Source organism: Lycium barbarum, chromosome 6 (assembly GCF_019175385.1).
Source record: "Lycium barbarum isolate Lr01 chromosome 6, ASM1917538v2, whole genome shotgun sequence".
In the NCBI taxonomy this organism is placed as follows: Eukaryota; Viridiplantae; Streptophyta; class Magnoliopsida; order Solanales; family Solanaceae; genus Lycium; species Lycium barbarum.
This window is the reverse complement of record NC_083342.1, coordinates 109,709,006-109,728,380: the sequence shown is the minus strand read 5'-3', so window position 1 is coordinate 109,728,380 and position 19,375 is coordinate 109,709,006. Positions and strand designations below refer to the sequence as shown.

The 19,375-nt window shown below is 33.6% G+C and overlaps 2 protein-coding genes across 2 annotated transcripts; one reads left to right on the top strand and one right to left on the bottom strand.

Moving 5' to 3' along the window:
* Nucleotides 1-2,602: 2,602 nt before the first annotated feature.
* LOC132645422 (dof zinc finger protein DOF2.5-like) lies at nt 2,603-4,748 on the top strand. The gene is made up of 3 exons (XM_060362398.1): nt 2,603-2,898; nt 3,270-3,735; nt 4,043-4,748. The coding sequence occupies exons 1-3, from the start codon at nt 2,875-2,877 to the stop codon at nt 4,414-4,416; spliced, it is 864 nt and encodes a 287-aa protein (XP_060218381.1). The 5' UTR covers nt 2,603-2,874; the 3' UTR covers nt 4,417-4,748.
* A 3,548-nt stretch (nt 4,749-8,296) lies between these two features.
* LOC132645418 (uncharacterized) lies at nt 8,297-13,770 on the bottom strand. Its single transcript, XM_060362387.1, has 3 exons — nt 13,392-13,770; nt 11,383-11,531; nt 8,297-8,665 (listed from the first exon to the last, which is right to left on the bottom strand). The coding sequence occupies exons 1-3, from the start codon at nt 13,575-13,577 to the stop codon at nt 8,527-8,529; spliced, it is 474 nt and encodes a 157-aa protein (XP_060218370.1). The 5' UTR covers nt 13,578-13,770; the 3' UTR covers nt 8,297-8,526.
* Nucleotides 13,771-19,375: the final 5,605 nt, after the last annotated feature.

Below are 19,375 nucleotides of genomic sequence, written 5' to 3'. Positions count from 1 at the left end.
CAACATATAAATTTATACGTTATACTATAAGATATACTGATGCAAGTTTTTTCCAACCAAAAAAAAAAAAAAAAAAAAAGGTTTTATCTGGTTAACTTGTCATAGATGGGTAAAATTCTGATTAGCATGCAATTTCTTCAAAGAAAGATTAATTCTAGAGCAACTGAGGTGGCCTCGATTTGTGCCCCGACACATCAAGTCCAACAAAAGTGAACAACGTAACCTGTTAACAGAAAATGGAAATTACTGAAGACAAATATCTTTTTAAGATTAAAAATGCCAGTCATTTCAAGTTGAGAACATAGTTTCAAAATCAAGTAACAGTGGCTCCAAATAAACTTTGACTAAAAAGCTTGTGCTGGCAGGTTGGGTTTTCTACATTAGGTCCTTTTCAAATCAAATTGAAGAAAAGGCTAAAGAGATCATCATTATGTCTTAGCAAAAAATGCGTGGAATAATAATAATACCCTCTCTGGAGAAAACTGTTCCACACTGAGATTTTTGAGAGAGAATTTTGGCCCTTCATTATTAATCTAATGGACGTGGGGGCCAAGACTAAGTGTCACCATCAATATATTATAAGAATTATTCACCATGGTGACATCACCTTCCACTAATTTCAAAAGTAATAGGGTCCCGTTACAATTCTGTTGTCGGCTCCTCTCTCATATATACCTCTCTTTTTTCGTCCCTTTTTTTCAAATAAGAAATATTTCAACTGAATCTTGATATTAAATCATCAAGTAAATTAGCTAAATATATTTCGTATGTCTCTTCTTTATGACACTGTAAATTTTTTGGGCATGTTGTGAGCAATCTTGCTCTAGCCAGGCGTGGTGCCTCTAACCAGGTGGGGAAGGAGATATGATCTTCGCGTGTAAGAAACTTTTATACAGTGATCGTGTAAAAGTCTTGTACATTTTCAGATTAAAAAAATGTCGATAGACTATAGATAACTGTATTTAATAAGTGTGAATTCATAAAGTGGAAATATATTGAAAAGAACAAAACTAAAAGCAGAGAGACACATATCCAAGTAAAAATCAACAAAAGCAAAATATGGTGGACCGATATGGTTGGTATGAAACGAAACCGTAATTTCTTTTTCAGAATAATTTCTAAAGGTAGTGAAGAATGCTTTAGTAAAGGGAAACACAGAAAAGGCTATATTGATATCATATCATACTTAGGAATGAAGTGATTTACTTTACGACAAAAAGAGAAAAGTGATTAGGGCAGGTTAAAGTTTAAGCATTTTCACGTTAAGTACGTAGTCACCAATAATAATATTCACACGTTGCAGAGAACTGACAAAAGGTGATGAACATACAAATAATCCAGTAGTTGGTGAATCTTCCAGCTGAGGGTTACTTAGATTTGATCAAATATATCTTCCCAACTAGCAAGGAATGTTGTTCCCAAAAAGTTGCAATGACAAATAAATATGCCAAAAGATGATTTTAAAGTGCTTGACAAGTAAAATAAAATTGCATCATAGTATATATAAATGATGTGGCTTTCTCAATATAAGATCAACAACTTTAACAAGATGGCAAACAACAAGGCACTTTGGGACATTTAAAAATATTCAAGTGAAATCCTAATGAAGCCTTTTCCTTTTTCCACAATAAAACAGAAGCATGGATTTATGCATGTTACATGTTGCAGTCAAGACAGATTCCCGGCACGAAGCTCAATTTAATCATTTAAATGTGGGTACTGAATACTGACATGAAAAAACAACAAAAATATCTGGTATATGTATTGGGATTATCAAGAAAGTCGAGCAATTTAAGGACAGTTACTTGTAGTTATTATTCAAACAATAAGATTACATATCAGTTCTTTACCCTGACAGTATAAGATAAACTAGATCTTAGGACTCGTTTGGTTTGAGGTATAAGATGAAATAATCATGGTATAAAATTTAGAGTTCTTTTATCCAGGTGTTTGGTTTGTATAGTACTCTAAGTTGTTGTATTATTCTGTACCTCATATAGCATCGGATAACAATATGGATCAAACTCTAAGAGACAAATCACTGTTTTGTCATTTCCTTAAATCCATCATAAACCTCCTTTCAATTTTATTAAGTTTAAGATCATTACATATTTAAAATTTTATTTACCCTATATATCTAATTACAAAGAAGCAAAGCTGATGCGCAGTCGCGCTAAAAACACTAGCACCAAAAAATCTGCATAGGGGTAAAATTATAATATAATCTTGATTTTGATATGCAACTACTTGAGCCGAGGGTTTATGTGTCTATTAGAAATAACCTCTCTATCTTCACAGGGTAAAGGTAAGACTACGTACGCACCACTATTTTCAGACCCCACTTATGATATTACACTGACTATTACGTTGTTTAGCATACATGACCTGTTTCTAAGTACAACTTTAATTTGTGAATTCAGTGTAAGACAGCTAATTAATCCACTCTAGTCAAAATGAGGGAAAATGATAACTAAAAATGAAATGGTAACCAAACAAATTAAAAGGATCAAAGTCCCCCTAGCTATTAAAGGGTCAAAAAGGAGAAACTAACCCCACCACAGAACATATCCATTCAGAATTCCACTCAAAAGGGTTTAAAAATAGATTGAATACTCTATCCCCCGTTTGAAATCCGGACAAAAGTTGAGATACAAACAAGTTTTGTTATTTCTAAAGTGTGTAGTCAAAACAAACACATATCTCCTCTCATCTTTTCTTTTTCTATCATCATCTGGAAAGTAAGCTAACCCCATTAAAGCCAACACACAAACAACTCAAAAACATTCTTTCTTTCTTGCACTAAGGACACAGCTCCAGACAAACCAGCTCAAATTTTCTCTCTACCTTTTTTTTTTTTTTAATCTTCTCGGATTTATGGATACTACTCAATGGACTCAGGTGAGTACAAATTTATTTTTTAGCAGGTACTTAATTATTTGCTTAACAAATGTTGAAGTTCAAATTTCCTCCTCTTTTTTGTTTTTTCAAATTAAAGTGTTCGTTCTCTTTACACATCAAAGCAGTGCACTTTTTCTTTCTACCACTTTCCACATGATAGCATATAATTAAAGCATATGGAAAAAAAGTGTTCTTCGTTATTATTGTTGTTTGCCTTTTAACTTTCCTTCAATTAATTTTCAAAGTTAGATGTTATCCAGTTTGGTCTTTGTCATTGTTTAGGCAGTTTAGCTAAGATACTTCTTGCATACTATTGATCCTTTTTCCTTTTTGTTTCCCCCCCTTTTTTGTTTGTACTTGTTAATTTTTAGGATATTGGAGTAGGGAAATCAATGGGTGCAGAAATAGGTTCAAGGAGTGCAGAGACTAAGAAGGTGAGGCCAGCAAAGGATGGAGCTGTAAATTGTCCAAGGTGTAACTCAACAAATACAAAGTTTTGTTACTACAACAACTACAGCCTGACTCAACCAAGATACTTCTGCAAGACTTGTAGAAGGTATTGGACTGAAGGTGGCACTCTCAGGAATGTTCCTGTTGGTGGTGGCTCAAGAAAAAACAAAAGACCTTCTTCGCAGAAACTCCCCGATCTGAACCCTAATTTGAGTCATGTTCAAGATCATCATCAAAACGCTAATAAGATTATTGTTGGAAGTACTAGCCAAGATCTTAGCCTCGGGTTTCAAACTGTGCCACACGATCATCAGATGTTCCATGGTGTCTCTCAGTTTCTTGGATTGTCAAAGATGGATGGCAGCAACAATGGTAACAATCATCTAGGTATTTATCTGTCTTTGTTGAAGTATGTTGCCACCTCATCTAACAAATTAATTAAGATGTTAGAGAGAGCACATATTTACTTAGTTATATCTTCAAAAAGGCCTCTCACGTGCAGGTCTAGTTAATCTTCTTTTTGAACCAAACACATGATTTCTTTCAATTGACTTGAATTTAGGACCTTTGTAAGCTCTAATTCCATATTAAAGTGTGATCATCTCATTTAAAAATTAATTAGGCTTTTAAAAAGAGCGCACTTTTATTTACTTCATTATATATAGTCTTCATTAATCATCAAGTTCAACATCAGGCAGCACACCAATTTCAGCTCTGGAGCTGCTCAGGACAGGAATTGCCTCAAGAGGGTTTACTTCATTCATCTCCTCGTCACCAACACCAGATTTGAATGCTCTATACACTTCAGGATTTCCATTTCAAGATTTAAAGCCTAGTGCTGGTAGTACTGATCATCATCCAGCTGGCTTAAGTAGTTATTCAAATGGTGGGGTTCAAGAAAATGGAGGTGCAAGAATAATGTTCCCTTTAGGAGGATTAAAGCAACTTTCATCAGGTACAAGTGAAGCTGATCATCATAATCATCATCAAACTAAGGGGCAGGAGAATAATGCAAGTGCTGGATTATATTGGAACGGGATGTTAAGTGGTACTGGAGGATCCTGGTAAATTAAAGGAACAATAATGTGAACAAATCCTACTTTTAAGTGCTTTTTTAGGGTACCATTTTTTTTTTTCACGTGCTTTTGTTACTAGTAATTTGTTTGGGTGATGTTTAGAACTAGTACTAACATAGAAGACAGCAGATCTGGTTCCATTGTATGTTAATTTGCTGTAGGATTAATTACTTTGAGATTACGGAAGCTAGCTTTTTTAAAGTCAGCTTCTAGGGTTTCTGTATTAGTATGTACTGTACCTATATATGATCATATAACTACCTTAATCACCGCCTAATTAATTATTAGCTACATTGTGTTCTGTTCATGGACTTTGTCGATAAACATCTTCAATTTTCATTTTTGTTGTTTCCTCTCTTGTGATCTTCTCTTTTCCCCCAATTGTGCAAAGAGGTGGTTTATTAATTAACGGCTCTACTATACATTTGTATTAAAAAAGAAAATGATATTTTCTTGTTTGAATAAGTTGGTTAATCGTTTTTATGCTTCATGACAATTGATAGTGAATTATTTTTAACACAATCAGTGTCAATGTACATATGAAATTAAAACTGTAATATTCAAATAGTTCTTTATTGCTATGAGTTGTCATCTTTTCATCATGTACCTATTTAATTTGTTATAATTTTTAGAATGAAGCACTCGTATACTCTTTTATTTTATGGTGCACATAATGTCGTTTGTTTCTTCTGTTAAAAGGGCAATATATATGGATCTAAGTAAAACTCTGTATATACCAACGCAATAATTACGAACTTTACACTGTCGATGTAGTTTATCGACTATAATTAACATATTATAACTTACCTTTTTCTAGATTATGTATCAATCCATTTATTCTCACAATAATATATAGTTTGGAAAAGGCTCAAATATGCCATCAAACTATCGGAAATGACTCATTTATGTCACTCGTCAATAGTTTGGCTCATTTATGCCATCGAACTATAAGAAATGGCTCATTTATGCCATCAAACTATAGGAAATGACTCATTTATGCCACTTATCAATAGTTTGACTTATTTATGTCATCATCTGTTACCAAAATGACCCATCCATGCTATATTTCAGTAAAATCGGTTTTACAATACCATTTATGACACGTGGCCTCCAACTAGATTATAGTTATGGGTGGTCAGGGTGTATGGGTCGGATTTTTTCTTAATTTGATAATTAAAATTGGACTGGTTTAATTAAATGACATAGACCTCTAATTGGAGGCCACGTGTCATATCTTGTATTATAAAATCGGCGTTAATGAAAAATGGCATGGATGAGTCATTTTGGTAACGAGTAATGGCATAAATGAGTCAAACTATTGATGAGTGGCATAAATGAGCCATTTCCTATAGTTCGATGGCATAAATGAGCCATTTCCTATAGTTCGATGGCATAAATGAGCCAAACTATTGACGAGTGGTATAAATGAGCCATTTCCGATAGTTCAATGGCATATTTGAGCCTTTTCCGTATATAGTTATCTGTAATTTTCAACTAACTTACTATCGTAAAAGATCTTTACACCATTAGTTTAGAACGTTAACTATTTTCAGACACTTCATAACGTTGCAAAGTTATGTAAGGAACTTTCGGTCATCTGCTGTATATAGGGTGGCGTCGTGCAATATTAGGATCCTTTCTTTTTTCACACCAAGGTCTTTAGTGATGTATTAGGAACCAACATGGTTTGTGGTGAGATGGTTGAGGTCCTTACCTCCTTAATTAGAGGTCGTAGGTTCGAGTCTTGGAAATGAAAAAAATCATGTTGGGAGCTCTGGCCCCAAAATAGGCCCCGCAACTCGCTATCCGGATTAAGTCAGGCTCCAATATGACTACGGGGCGGATGCAACTATCTAGCTACGGCTACATCTGAACCTAGTACTTCCGACGCAGAACATGTATTTATATGTAAAAGTTTATTGAAATTGCAATAATTAATAGGTATGAATCCATAATCTAAAAAATAAAAGAGAAATTCTCATAACCATACAATATAATGAAAAATACACATTAGATATTTTTAACATAAAAATTATTATCTCAGCTTGTAGCCAAGAAAAATCCCTTTTATAGCATAATCCCACCCAAAACGGATGCCCCATCCTTAGCCTAAAGTCTCGCAGCTTAGTTCCTTAATTATCTCATGAGAATCATGAATTCTTAAAAAAAATATCCTGCCGATTACCTTCCTCTTTTTTTTTTTTTTTTTTTTTTTTTTTTAAATTTTTTTTTGAATAACACACATATCATTTAACATGTAAAAATTTGGTTAATTATGATTTTTTATGTTAAAATATTTTAATTTTAAAATGATAATATATTCCAAGTATATATTACTGTAATTAAATTTAAAAGGTGAATATATCACAAATATATTATATATACGCATATATCTTTTTTTAAGCTTTTCATAATTGTGGTATATTTTCTGGTATAAATGTTTTGTGTCATAAATATATCATGAATAAATCATAAGTTTTATCAATTTTTTGTGTATTAATTAATCATATTTATCCATATTCTCAAAAATATTACTTGTATTGTATTTATACCATCAAAATAAAATAAGAACATGCTTTCTGCTGTCTCCGTCTCATATTACTTGTCCACTTTTTTCTTTACACGTCCTTTAAGAATTCATAAATAAAAGTGTATTTTACTACATTACCCTTATCTCCCAATTAATTGCATTCTAATTAATATTGGTTACTTTAAAAAACAATAATGTTAAGGTCAAAGTAGGAAAAACTTAATTAATTCCATCTTGATTTTGTGAATGGACAAGTATTTTAGGATAGATATTTAGAGTAATGTGGACAACTAATATGGGACGGAGGACGTATGATGTTCTATCATTCAATCCCTAATTTAGCGGTGTATTAGCATTTATGAAAAAGTGGGAAGAGAGAGAAAGTGAAAAGAAAAATTCTAAGAGAGAAAGTGAAAAGAAAAATTCTAACATTTAATTCATAATTTAATTTGAGAAGAGAGAGAAGAGAGGGAAAAATAATTCTATAGCATTCAATTCCTAATTTAGTGGGATAAAGAAAGTAAAAATTGTTGGCTAGATTAGTCATATAATATGTTATTTTTGAAATATTCAAAAAGTTCTAATATTAATGCAAATAACTTTTATAAAATGAATTGCAACTTAAAATTCTCAAAATACAATGAGTTCAGTAAAGGTTGAATCCATAGAGCTCAACTCTTATCTTAAATCAGCCCGGTGCTGGTTATGTGGCAATATTAAGTTACTAACTCTTAACTTAGTTACAATCGTTCATCCATCAAGCTCAATGATATGGATTAATTTCTCCTGGAAATTTATCAAGTACTGGTGAGAGCCATAGCTCGCAAAGAATATTTAAAGGGAGACCATCAGCTATTATTGAAGTCAATTCAAGTGCTTTGGTCTACAATTGAAATAATAATATTTAACAACGCCACTTGGCAAATTGTAATTTTCAAAGAAAAAGGAATCTACCTGCTACAACCGATACCTACTCCTTTTCTTTTAATTTAATTACCTTTTCTTTCAATTCCTAACATGCCCGACTATTGTGGGAGCTACGACCGTATAAAAAATGATTTCATCATATACATTGAGGGAACGCAAATTCTTATACTATTACTCTATTAGCAAAGTAACCGATTAAGACATATGCACTATCTTCTTTTAAGTTATTATTTCACGCTTACAAAAGAAATTACTTGTTGCTTGTCGTTTCCATAAGCTGATAGTGTAAAAAAAAAATCACAGAGTCACTATGCAAGAATTTAAATTGGTTTATACAAATTATTTGCTCTATCATTTTAGTTTGGGTTGACGTATACACCTTACTAGTTTTTACTCCAAACATTACAGTAACATGGATCGAACTAAATTATAGTATCTCATATAACGTTACAGGGTAAAATTGCACTGTACAGAAAACTTGTTACATTTATTGCTCCACTATCTAGAGAAGCACTTGTAGAGAACATTAGCACTAAAGAAGCAAGTACTCTTTCCTGTCCTGACTTCTATACACAGACGAGCTTTACGCAGAGAAAGCTTAGATTTTTTAAGAAAGACACAAACTGAAAACATAAAAAGAACCATTCATGGATCCGAATTAATTCCGAAGATTCGGACCTTGTGCATACTGGGGAACTTGGCAATAACCAGCACAGTCACAGCAATGGTATTGAACAAGAGCATTGGATGTTGGTAATCAGTTGTATGTGAGGCTATCAAGTACCTGTCAGTCAAACAACTTGGTTAAGAAATCTCCAAAGTGAAATGTCATCAATACAGTAGAAAAGAAAAGAGGAAAAACAAAAACAACTAAAGCAGATTGCATAATGCATCCCTGATATGCCTCATTAAACAACTCAATCTTAAACCTCAAGTTATCCTTCTCACTGGGCTTTCGCAATTTGTTGAACTAGCAAATACCAAGATTTTGGGCTAAAACCATCTTGAGTGTGGACTGTAGGTTTCTTACATGGGGAAAGAAGCAACTTCCATATTTTCTCTGCTTATACTTGCAAAAAATTGCCCTTGCTAACTACATTCAACATGTACTTTTACCCGCAGAATACTAAGAATTAAGTTGAGAAACATCACAGGCTTCGCATTAGGTTCCATGCATCTGGAGTTGGCAATTTGTATCCCACATGCTTTGGATGTGTGACACCATAAATTTCAAAAATCAGGATATATGTGTGTATGAGTGTGTATACAAACATATTTGAGGAAATGTGACATCCAAATAATTCGCCACTAAAATAAACGACGGAAGTTGACAAATTCATATACAATTAAAACAAAAGTTATATAAACCATTAAAAGTAGTTGTGTCACAATATTAATAGCCAAGTAACATTAACATACTGGAAAAAACCTGTAGTATCATTGTATAGAAAAGTATAGTGATATTAAGAGAGGTTCTGGAACTTCTTGATTGCTCATTCAGTAGGTGTTTCATTGCAATGATCCAAGAAATTTAAAACTTAAATACGAGTATTTTTTGAGGAATTTAAATGAGTTTATTAGGAGAGAGATTTGCTTCAATGTTTTCTTCTTCTCCTGCTCTGGTTCTTTTTCACTTGTTTCTAAACTTGCTTTCTCTAGAAAAATAGAGCACGTTGCTTTCTATATTTTTTACAGGTAGAACCCTTTGTTTGAGAATACTTTCCAAATATATATGTACTCCACATATGTGTCTTAAGTGTGACTCTTCCTCGAAAAGTGTCAAGACTCTTAATGTAGAAACATGGATGTAAATGTTATAAATTCTTGAAGTATTTCGGAAATATTAAGAGTCTCACACTGCAATTAGCAGTCTCAGACCTGCGTATCGGGGATAAAATTTTCAATTTCTAATTATTTTTATATCTGGATTAGTTGAATGCTTGTCGTTGTGCTGAGGAATATCAATGTCAGACTCAAGTTAACATCTTAGTTGAAGAAGTATTGGGGAGAGGTGATTAGACAGGATATGGCACAATTTCAGCTCACCGAGGACATGACCTTAGATAGGAGGTTGTGGAGGACTCAGATTAGGATAGAAGGCTAGGTGGCTAATCCTTTCACCATAGTAGTTGTAGTTTTGCTCATTTGTTTATTGCCATTTGATTGCTGCTTATATTTGTTGGGCCGTTGTACTTTGGTTATCTTAGTTATCTATAGTAGTTAATGCTCCTTTCTTTCCGGACTGTTCTACCATGACTTTCTCGCTTTTGTTATTCCTTGCTTTCATATTGTTTTCGATATGCTTGGTCCTATCTAACCTTTTGTCTTGTTTTTCCTCTCTTGTTCTCCTCTCTTGAGCCGAGGGTCTTTTGGAAACAGCCACCCTACCTTTCAAGGTGGGGGTTAGGTCTGCGTACACTCTACTCTCCCCAGACCCCACATGGTGGGATTATACTGGGCTTGTTGTTGTTGTTGTTGTACTCAAGTTAACATCTACATGCCCAAGAATCTCACACTTCAATTAGCAGTTTCAGACCTGCGTATCGGGGATAAATTTTTCAATTTCTAATTATTTTTATATCTGGATTAGTTGAATGCTTGTTGTTGTGCTGAGGAATATCAATGTCAGACTCATGATTAGTTGAATGCTTGTTGTTGTGCTGAGGAATATCAATGTCAGACTCAAGTTAACATCTACATGCCCTTCTTCTAGTGTGTGTGTGCGCAACACAGTTAGCATGCAGGTTATTAGAGCGTCAAATTTGAAAGGGGGGGGGGGGGGGGGGGGGGGAAAGGAAACAGGAAAAAGCAGAGAGCTCCTCCCTCAAAGGAATACATCTCCAACGCAAGAGCACATGGTTTTACCCCCTTGGTTCTGAAACTATCTTTCATATTGCACCTCTAAAATCTAAGAATGTGATAATTTGAATACATAATCTGGGTGTCTGCGTTCAAACAGATCGTCATTGTTCAAATGATGTATGCTCACCACTGACTCTAGTCTTTCGTTTAACTTGCTACTTCGTCAAAGTTCTCAATCCCTTGAGAGTGTTTTACACACCTCTATATCTTTGCTTATTAAAACTGCTTATAACAACTGGCTATCCATCTAGCCCAATCATAATGCCACCCATGTCCTTTTTTTCCTTTTAACAAGCCTTCTAAATTCATATTTTTTTGTCCTTCTATCTGAGTTGATAATAATAACTGGTAGATTTCATTAAGAAAGCAGAGGCCTGCCATAGCATGAAATTTTCACAAGAAACATTCTGGTTAAAGATTCTTTCTGAGGCATAAATTGCAGAAAATTTGTGCATTTAGCTCAGAAAACTAATTAACTTTAGAAATTAAATTCTAGCATAAGTTTAACCATCGAACACTCTTATTGCACCAAAAACGAAAAAAGGAAGAACAAGCATTATCTTAGCACGTTACGTCACAACGATCTCAGCATTTCCAAACCAAATTGTAAAAGTCAACAGAAAAGAAAGATGAACTTACAGCACCACAGGCACAACAGTTAAGAATTTTCTGTTACGAGTGAGCTGTTTCCCATTGTCCATTTGCTCCCACCAAGTCAATTGATTGTATATCCCCTGATCATCTGCAAATGGAGTTCCTTTCTTCCAATGGAAGAAGTGATATGTGACCTGCATGTTGAAGCGTACTCAGTCACATGTGAAGATATCATTTTTTTTTTTTTTGGGGGAATAAATCACGAGAATATATCAAAATAAATCAATCAACCTCGTCTCAACAGTAGCAAAAATAAAAAAGATGCTGCAGCCAATCAGAGACCAAATTATAGGAAAGTATTTGGAAAGTTGAATTTTAAAAGCATACTTTACCCAATTCATTGTAATTTTTTTTTTTTTGATGAAGCCAATTCATTGCAAATATATTGAATCGTTCATCAGCTGTTTCCTTAATAGGTCACTCATTTCACACCTCTGTAGAGCATTACCCAGTTTCCGTAGTTGGCAAAAGTTCAAGAAAAAAGGCATTTTTTCACTTCTAGGGTTTTTAGTAAATTGAATTCATTTTATAACAGTGAAGCAAGAAAGGTTAAGTTCAAAAGCACGCAAACGATTTACAGACAACGAAAGCAAAAAGTGTAAAAGCCCCAAAATAACTAAGCAATTTTAAGTCCGCTCATTCTCTTAAGGAGTTAATCAGGAGTATACTCTAAATTGGATCATTGACAACTGATCTTCATTCCAGTGGTGAGTACACCCTTTATTCCAACTATGTTTTGCCTGGTTTGCTTCCTTTGATTAAAATTTTATCTAGATAGAAACCTTAAAAGTGATGTGAGTTTCTACCTCCCAAGTAGGGGTAAGGTCTGCGTACACTCTACCCTCCCAAGACTCCACTTTGTGGGATTTCATTGGGTATGTTGTCGTTGTTGTTGTTGTCTGTAGAACCCTTAAAAGTGAAGTGAATATCATTCAGTTGAAACCAAAAATCCTTGTACTTAGCTCAAAAGTCCCAAATCAGAAACAATTTGGGCCAACCGTAACCCATTCAAATTCTCAGGACCCAGACCAAGATCTCTAGAGAAACAATAATGAATACAAATGAAAGACAGACGCATACAAATCAAAACCGTAATATGGGTGAATTTTAAACCATTATCAAAATCCTGGACTGAAAGATCAAATCTTTAACATAAAAGACTCACATACTCTTACTCCCATAACAACAAGGAAAAAAAAAAAATCCTTAAATGAACAACAGAGACGCCTATAGCTCGAAACCACAAAGAAAGATCAAATCTTTCACATAAATAATCGAAGCAAAAGCTCTTAAAAAGAAACCTCAAATGAAAGACCTAGAGGCATATAAATGGAAACAGTAATATGGTTGAAATTTAAGGCATTCAATTTTGCCAATGAAATCAAAATCCTGGACCAAAAGATCAAATCTTCAACATAAAGAACTCACAAGCTACTAACTCCTATAACACAAGGGGAAAAAAACCTAAATGAAAAATCAGAGACGCCTATGGATCGAAACCAGAAAAGGGGTTGATCTTAAACTACTCGAAATCACGAAAACAATCCAAATTCCGAAAGAAAGATCAAATCTTTCAACATAAACCATCGAAGCAAAAGCTCTTAAAAAAACAAATGAAGGACATAAAAGGCATATAAATTGAAATAGCTAGGTTATAAGAGAACATACAAGACTAAATCTTACTCCTACTATGGGTGAATGTTAAACCATTATCAAAATCCTGGACCGGAAGATCAAATCTTTAACATAAAGTACTCACGTACTCTTACTCCTACAACACGAGGAAAAAAACTCAAATGAAAACAGAGAAGCCAATAGATCAAAATCACAAAAGGGGTTAATCTTAAACCACTCAATTACAGGAAAACAATCCAAATTCTGAAATAAAGATCAAATCTTTCAACACAAAGGTCGAAGCAAAACCTCTTAAAAGAAACCCCATCACATAAAAGGCATATAAGTCAAAAGAGGTAGTGGGTTAGAAGAGAACATACAAGAAAATGAGAGAGATTAACAACGGTCCAAGCCATGCCAGGAGAGCAACCAAAAATGGAAAGAACAAGAACCCATGAGCAGAAGAGGATGAGTATATATGTTGTCCATACACCAGGATACATGAACCAGTCTGTATTCCTGTTCAGATCCGCTGGTGGCACTGCTTTTACATACAAATTAGCCATTTCCCCCCTTTTAATTCAGTTCAATCTAACACTGATTCTATCTAAATCTATTAATTGAATTTTCGGTTTCTCCAGTTTTTCTTCTTTGGTTTACTCCTATTGGAAGGACTATTATTTTGGAAGCAACAGACCAGTTCATAATTATCCACTCTAAGCTATAGTTTATCTAGGTTCTTTTGCGCTCTCTCTCTCTCTAACTAATAAATTAATGGTTTGGCCACTAGAATTATTCTCTTTTTTTAAAAAAAAAAAATTCACTTTATTTGAGATTTAAAAAATATCTAAAATCCTGTTTTAACTTTTTTTTTTTGTTTTTGTTTTTTTCACCTTCAACATTCAAAGTTCAAATAACCAAACATTCTTTGCAAAAACTATAAACAAATACAACTTTATCTTCAACTCCAAATTCGCAAATTCCAAATAAAATGGAAATAATATTTGATTTCTATAGCCGAACCACTTACTAATTTGAGTAGCATACAATGGTCTTTTTATATAACAAAAATAATGTAACTCATTTTATATTATGAGATATAAATTAATCAACGGAAAGCGTGGCCAGCCTCTACAACAAGCAAAGGATGTTCGGTGGTTTTGCATATGCCATTAATATTTTTACAAGCTTTTTCTTAAGTTTGTTTTAACTACGGTCGCTAGCAAAGCGATAACGTATCTATTAATCATTTTCTACGAGTACAGGTCGTACGAGTATCAGAATGGACTTTGGTAATACAATTCAAAATGCAGAGAGACATCAAAGTAATTGTTATATGATCGAAGGCAAAAACGAAAGCGATGCGGGGTCTAAATCTTCAAAAGATCGCATTTGACCACCCACATCAACAAGTCTCAGAGGAATCATAAACCATGTCGAACACGTGGTTTTCAGTATCACAATTTATTTTTTACCCGGAAGTGGGATTTACTACTTGTCTGCCCGAAAGAGAGATTTATTACTTGTTTACCCGCATGTGGGATGCTTACTATAAATGTATTTACTTGTCCACCTTAGAAAGGGATATGCTTACCATAATAGTAACGTATTTACTTGTCCACCTTAGAAAGGGACATGCTTACTTTAAACGTATTTACTTGTCCACCTTAGAAAGGGACATACTTGCTCGTCCACCTTAAAAAGAGACCTATAAGTGCTTGTCCACCTTAGAAAGGGATATACTTGCTCGTCCACCTTAAAAAGAGACCTATAAGTGCTTGTCCACCTTAGAAAGGGATATACTTGCTCGTCCACCTTAGGAAGGGACGTGTACTTGCTTGTCTAACTTAGAAAGGGACATGTGTATCTGCCATTCATTTCAAATGTTTTCATGCCAAAAGGGCCATTCATTCAAACACTTGCATGCCAAGAGAGCCATTCATTCACACAAACATTGCTGAGAGGGCCATTCGTTCATACGAACATTGCCGAGAGGGTCATTCATTCATTCAAACATTTGCATGCCAAGAGGGCCATTCATTCATACAAAACGAAACGCTAGTCACCATAGTGAAAACGCTATCTGATAAAACGAAACGCTAGTCACTATAGTGAAACGCTACTCGATAAAATGAAACGCTAGTCACTGAAATAAAACGCTAACCAACAAATGAGACACTAGTCACCAAAGTGAAACGCTATCCAATAATAATGAAAAGTCATTTAAATTATTTTGTTGCTATTTTAAGTTGGATTATCCACCTTTAAGACTTTCCAACTAATTACATTGCATTTGTCTACTGATAAGTTTATTTTTAGATTTTGCAGTAGCTTCGAACCGCCACAAGGGCAGCACAACCAAACCAAAAGGGCCGATTTAAAGACAATGCGCCACAAGGGCGGTACGATCTAGCCAAGAGGGATACAAAGGATAAAGCACCACAAGGGCGGCACAATCGAGCCAAGAGGGCTACAAAAGAACAAAGCGCCACAAATGTTGCACAATCTAGTCATGAAGGCTACAAAAGGGTCATACGAGCCAGGCGGTGCCAAGAGGGTCACCCGCTCGAAAAAAGTCAATCAAAAAGGAAAATACGAGCCAGACGGTGCCAAGAGGGTCATCCGTCCAAGAAAAAAAAAGATATAAATTAATCAAACTTGATTAATTGGCAGTTGATTGAACATTTTTCTTTATGGAATCATAGAAAAGGAAATGTGCATTTATATGAGTAATATCTAGCGGAATCTCCAACACAAGTAACTAAACCCCTTAATTAAGTGCTTAGTGCTTCCTCCTCCTTTTCTTCTTCATTATTCAATTTTATTAACTTTAAACTAAGTTTCTTCTGAATTGTTATCCTATTTCCCAATTTGGTTTGGAAATTTTAACTGATTCTGATTGTTTTTAGATAAAGGGATTAACAAAATCATTTGAGAGTTAATCGATTTATGAGAACATTACTATCTACTAAAAATTGATTATTCTATACAGTAACCAAACAGTAACTATTAAAACTTTTTGTGAAATTCATTTGGTAAAAGTTCTGATTAAATTGAGGAAAGGAATCTAATAGAATTATAAATTGACTATATCTATTCGAGCTTACAGCTGACACCAAAACTAATTAAACCGCAATCATCAGATTGAAAAAGCGAAGTCCAAGAAGTCGGAAATTGGTTATTCTTCATGCATCTGGCATAATTATGTAAGATTGTTTTATACGTCTCAACTAGTTCTTCCATCATAATTTCACAAATGTCCAAGTCCAACATGTCAATAGCAGATACAGATAGTAACACTACTAAAATTCCTTACAGTGATTGACGCATTTGGGCTACGTGTTTGGGCCGGATAAATGCGGCTATGACAACTTGGCACTGGACCTGGACTATCAACAAGACAACAACGTGTTACCTCTTTCTAACTCTCTGCTAAAATATGATCTATGATAGCATGAACCAAATTATACATATGTCGTTCTCGTTCATATCTAAACGAACATGACTCATATTTAATTTTGTGATACTTCTTCATGTTTGTCTACTAGTTCTGTATCTCAAATATGAATAACTTTAAGTGTTTTCACTTATATACACTATGAGAAAAATACTCAAAAGATATCTACCGGTAACCCTCCATAAAAGTGAAGAAACTAATCTTATAAATAAGATGATACATTTATATCAGATAAAGGTGATCTGCTGATACTGTGAAAAGGTTAGGTCTTTTGGTCATTATTCTCTTGAAGAATAGAATATTGCTCTAAGAAGGTGACTCGCAGTCCCTTTTCGAGTATTATTTTTAATTCGTTGTGGATGATTCAGTTGATGTGCGTATGACCGAACGGAATAGCGCTTCCATCCTTTTAATTACTGTGGTTGTTGGCATAATATTTAGTTTTCTTATTCCCCAAATACCGTCAATTGTTTCTTCTACAGGAAAAGAAGTTTATGATCCATAGGTCTTCTACCTCCACGATTATATTAGTTAAACTCTAAACTTAAAATAGAGATGAAATTCTATGCACTAGCGGTGACAAGATCTTTACACGGTTAGGTCACTTATAAATTAGTCATTGCTGATAACTTTTATGTAATAAGTTTCAATTAGAAGCTTGATAAGAATAGCAACTGACCACCTATAATTAACATGTTAAACTACAACAATATATATTTTAAACAAAAATTTTATACTGTAAATGTGTGTGTGTGTATATATAACCTAAAACAATTTAATAATCGGTCCACCCGTCAAGTTGCACAAAGGAGCTTCCTGATCAAAGATCCACATCAAACCCTAAGCTGTACAGCACTAAAGAATTTTGCTTGCATGGTGATGCATGGCCACTAATGCTATATGCACTTGCTTGTACGTATCTCCCTTTTACAGGAAAAAATATACTTTTTTCTTGAAGCGCCAAATATTTTAACCTTTAGGTCCTCAAAATCAGTTTTTCCTGGTGGTTCCAATCAGCATTACGATATTGATCCACTGAATAAAATGATTTGACTGATTTAATTAAATAGGCTAAAACCATTATTCCGAGACTTTAGAATAATCCCATCCGATTCTAGAATCTTCCTTTATATATTCTTTCATTTATAGAAAGGGGATGATATGGCCAAAATGATATAAATAAAAGGATTTAAATAAATTTTATCCACTGATGGTACAATAAAACTTTTACACTATCAGTGTAATTTAACTTTCCGTAAAAGTTTACTTCCCATGGTTATTTTTCATATTACTAGCTAATTCCGCTTATTAAGTGTAATTATACCTTTCAAGTGAAGTGATAGTCATTTTATAAAAATTACAATGTCAATGCATAGAGAACTTAATATGAAAAGTTAATGTAACAAACTAAGAATTTGATAGTTGAGAGAGCTTTTCAAATTATATGCTGTTGTTCGCGTAACGTGGAGTTACGTTCCTTTCAAACTTTCCAAACTCCAACTGATGAGGGCACTTATCAGCTTAAAATAGTTTAGCAGACTAATAAGGAGGGATATTCATGATAACACAAGGCGAGTCGTGCTTCATGACCTAATTTGAAGACATAATTAACTTGATTTTACGGACATAATTAATCAGATCCCTTTTTTTATGTGAGGGATATTTGTCGGCGGGTGTTAGCCATATTTTAACCATTTATGTTTTTAAAATCTGCACTTATAACTATAGTGAGCATGAAATCAAATTTAAATATATGAAGAGTTAAAGGGCCTTTTTAGTTTGAGTTAAAAGGCACTAGCTACTAGTAGTCGTGCAGAATTAGGTCATGTTGTTTTCAACACAGAAGGGCCTAAATTTAGGTATTAATAAGTACGCAGAGATGATTTCACTTTACTGCCAAGTCATTGGAGGAATATTTTCCAAATACAAAATTTTCTATTTTAGGTCTATTTCTAGACTATTTACCTTTTGAATATAAGTAATAATACAGCACTGACTAGTTTACTACCTTAGTTGTAATTAAGATAATAATTAAAAATGATAACTAACCTTTTATAATATGTTAAATTATTATTATTATAGAGTTAATAGTTAAAAACACACCTGACCTATCGCTTTTTCGTGAGTTTCTTACATGAACTATCACCAACTACTTATCAAAATACACCTCAACTATTAACTCTATAATTTGACATGTTATAGCATGTTAGTTATCATTTTTAATTATTATATTAATTACAGCTAATGCTTATCGTAGATATATATAATTAAATGTAATTAATTACCTTATAAGTGATCTAATTGTGTAATTTTTTTTTTTTACATTGTGGGTGAACTGAACTCTTTAAATTTTTATTTTTTGAGATTTATGCACAAGTTGTGACGATTTACTTTTTTTGTCAGCGGCAAGTTGAGAAGATTTCCTAATGTCACTCCTATCTCTCCAAATTGTCTAAGACATAATGCACTAACCAGACATATATAGGTGATATATAGCATAAACACAAAGATAATATTTAGTGCGGAACAGATTTTTTTTCTTCTGGTTATTTCTAAAACTATTAGAGTTTAATAATTTATCAGACTTTGGATATAATACATCACGATTAATTTAAATTTTATACCATAATGACGAGGACAATATAATCAAATGCATTTTCATATTATAATTAAGTGTTCTACGTAAGAATTTCATTATCAACTCATAGATTTTTGAAGAACTCTTGCTTTTATTAGTATTTTGATGCTTTAATCATGTGTCTAGGCAAGCTGAAGAGTGGGAAATTTCATTTTTTTTAAAATTAAAAATTCATGTATATATATATAACATATTGGATAAGAAGGACAACAAGGAAAATAAATGGCCTCCAAATTTTTTGGTTTCCATTTTGTTGTGGTGGACCGATT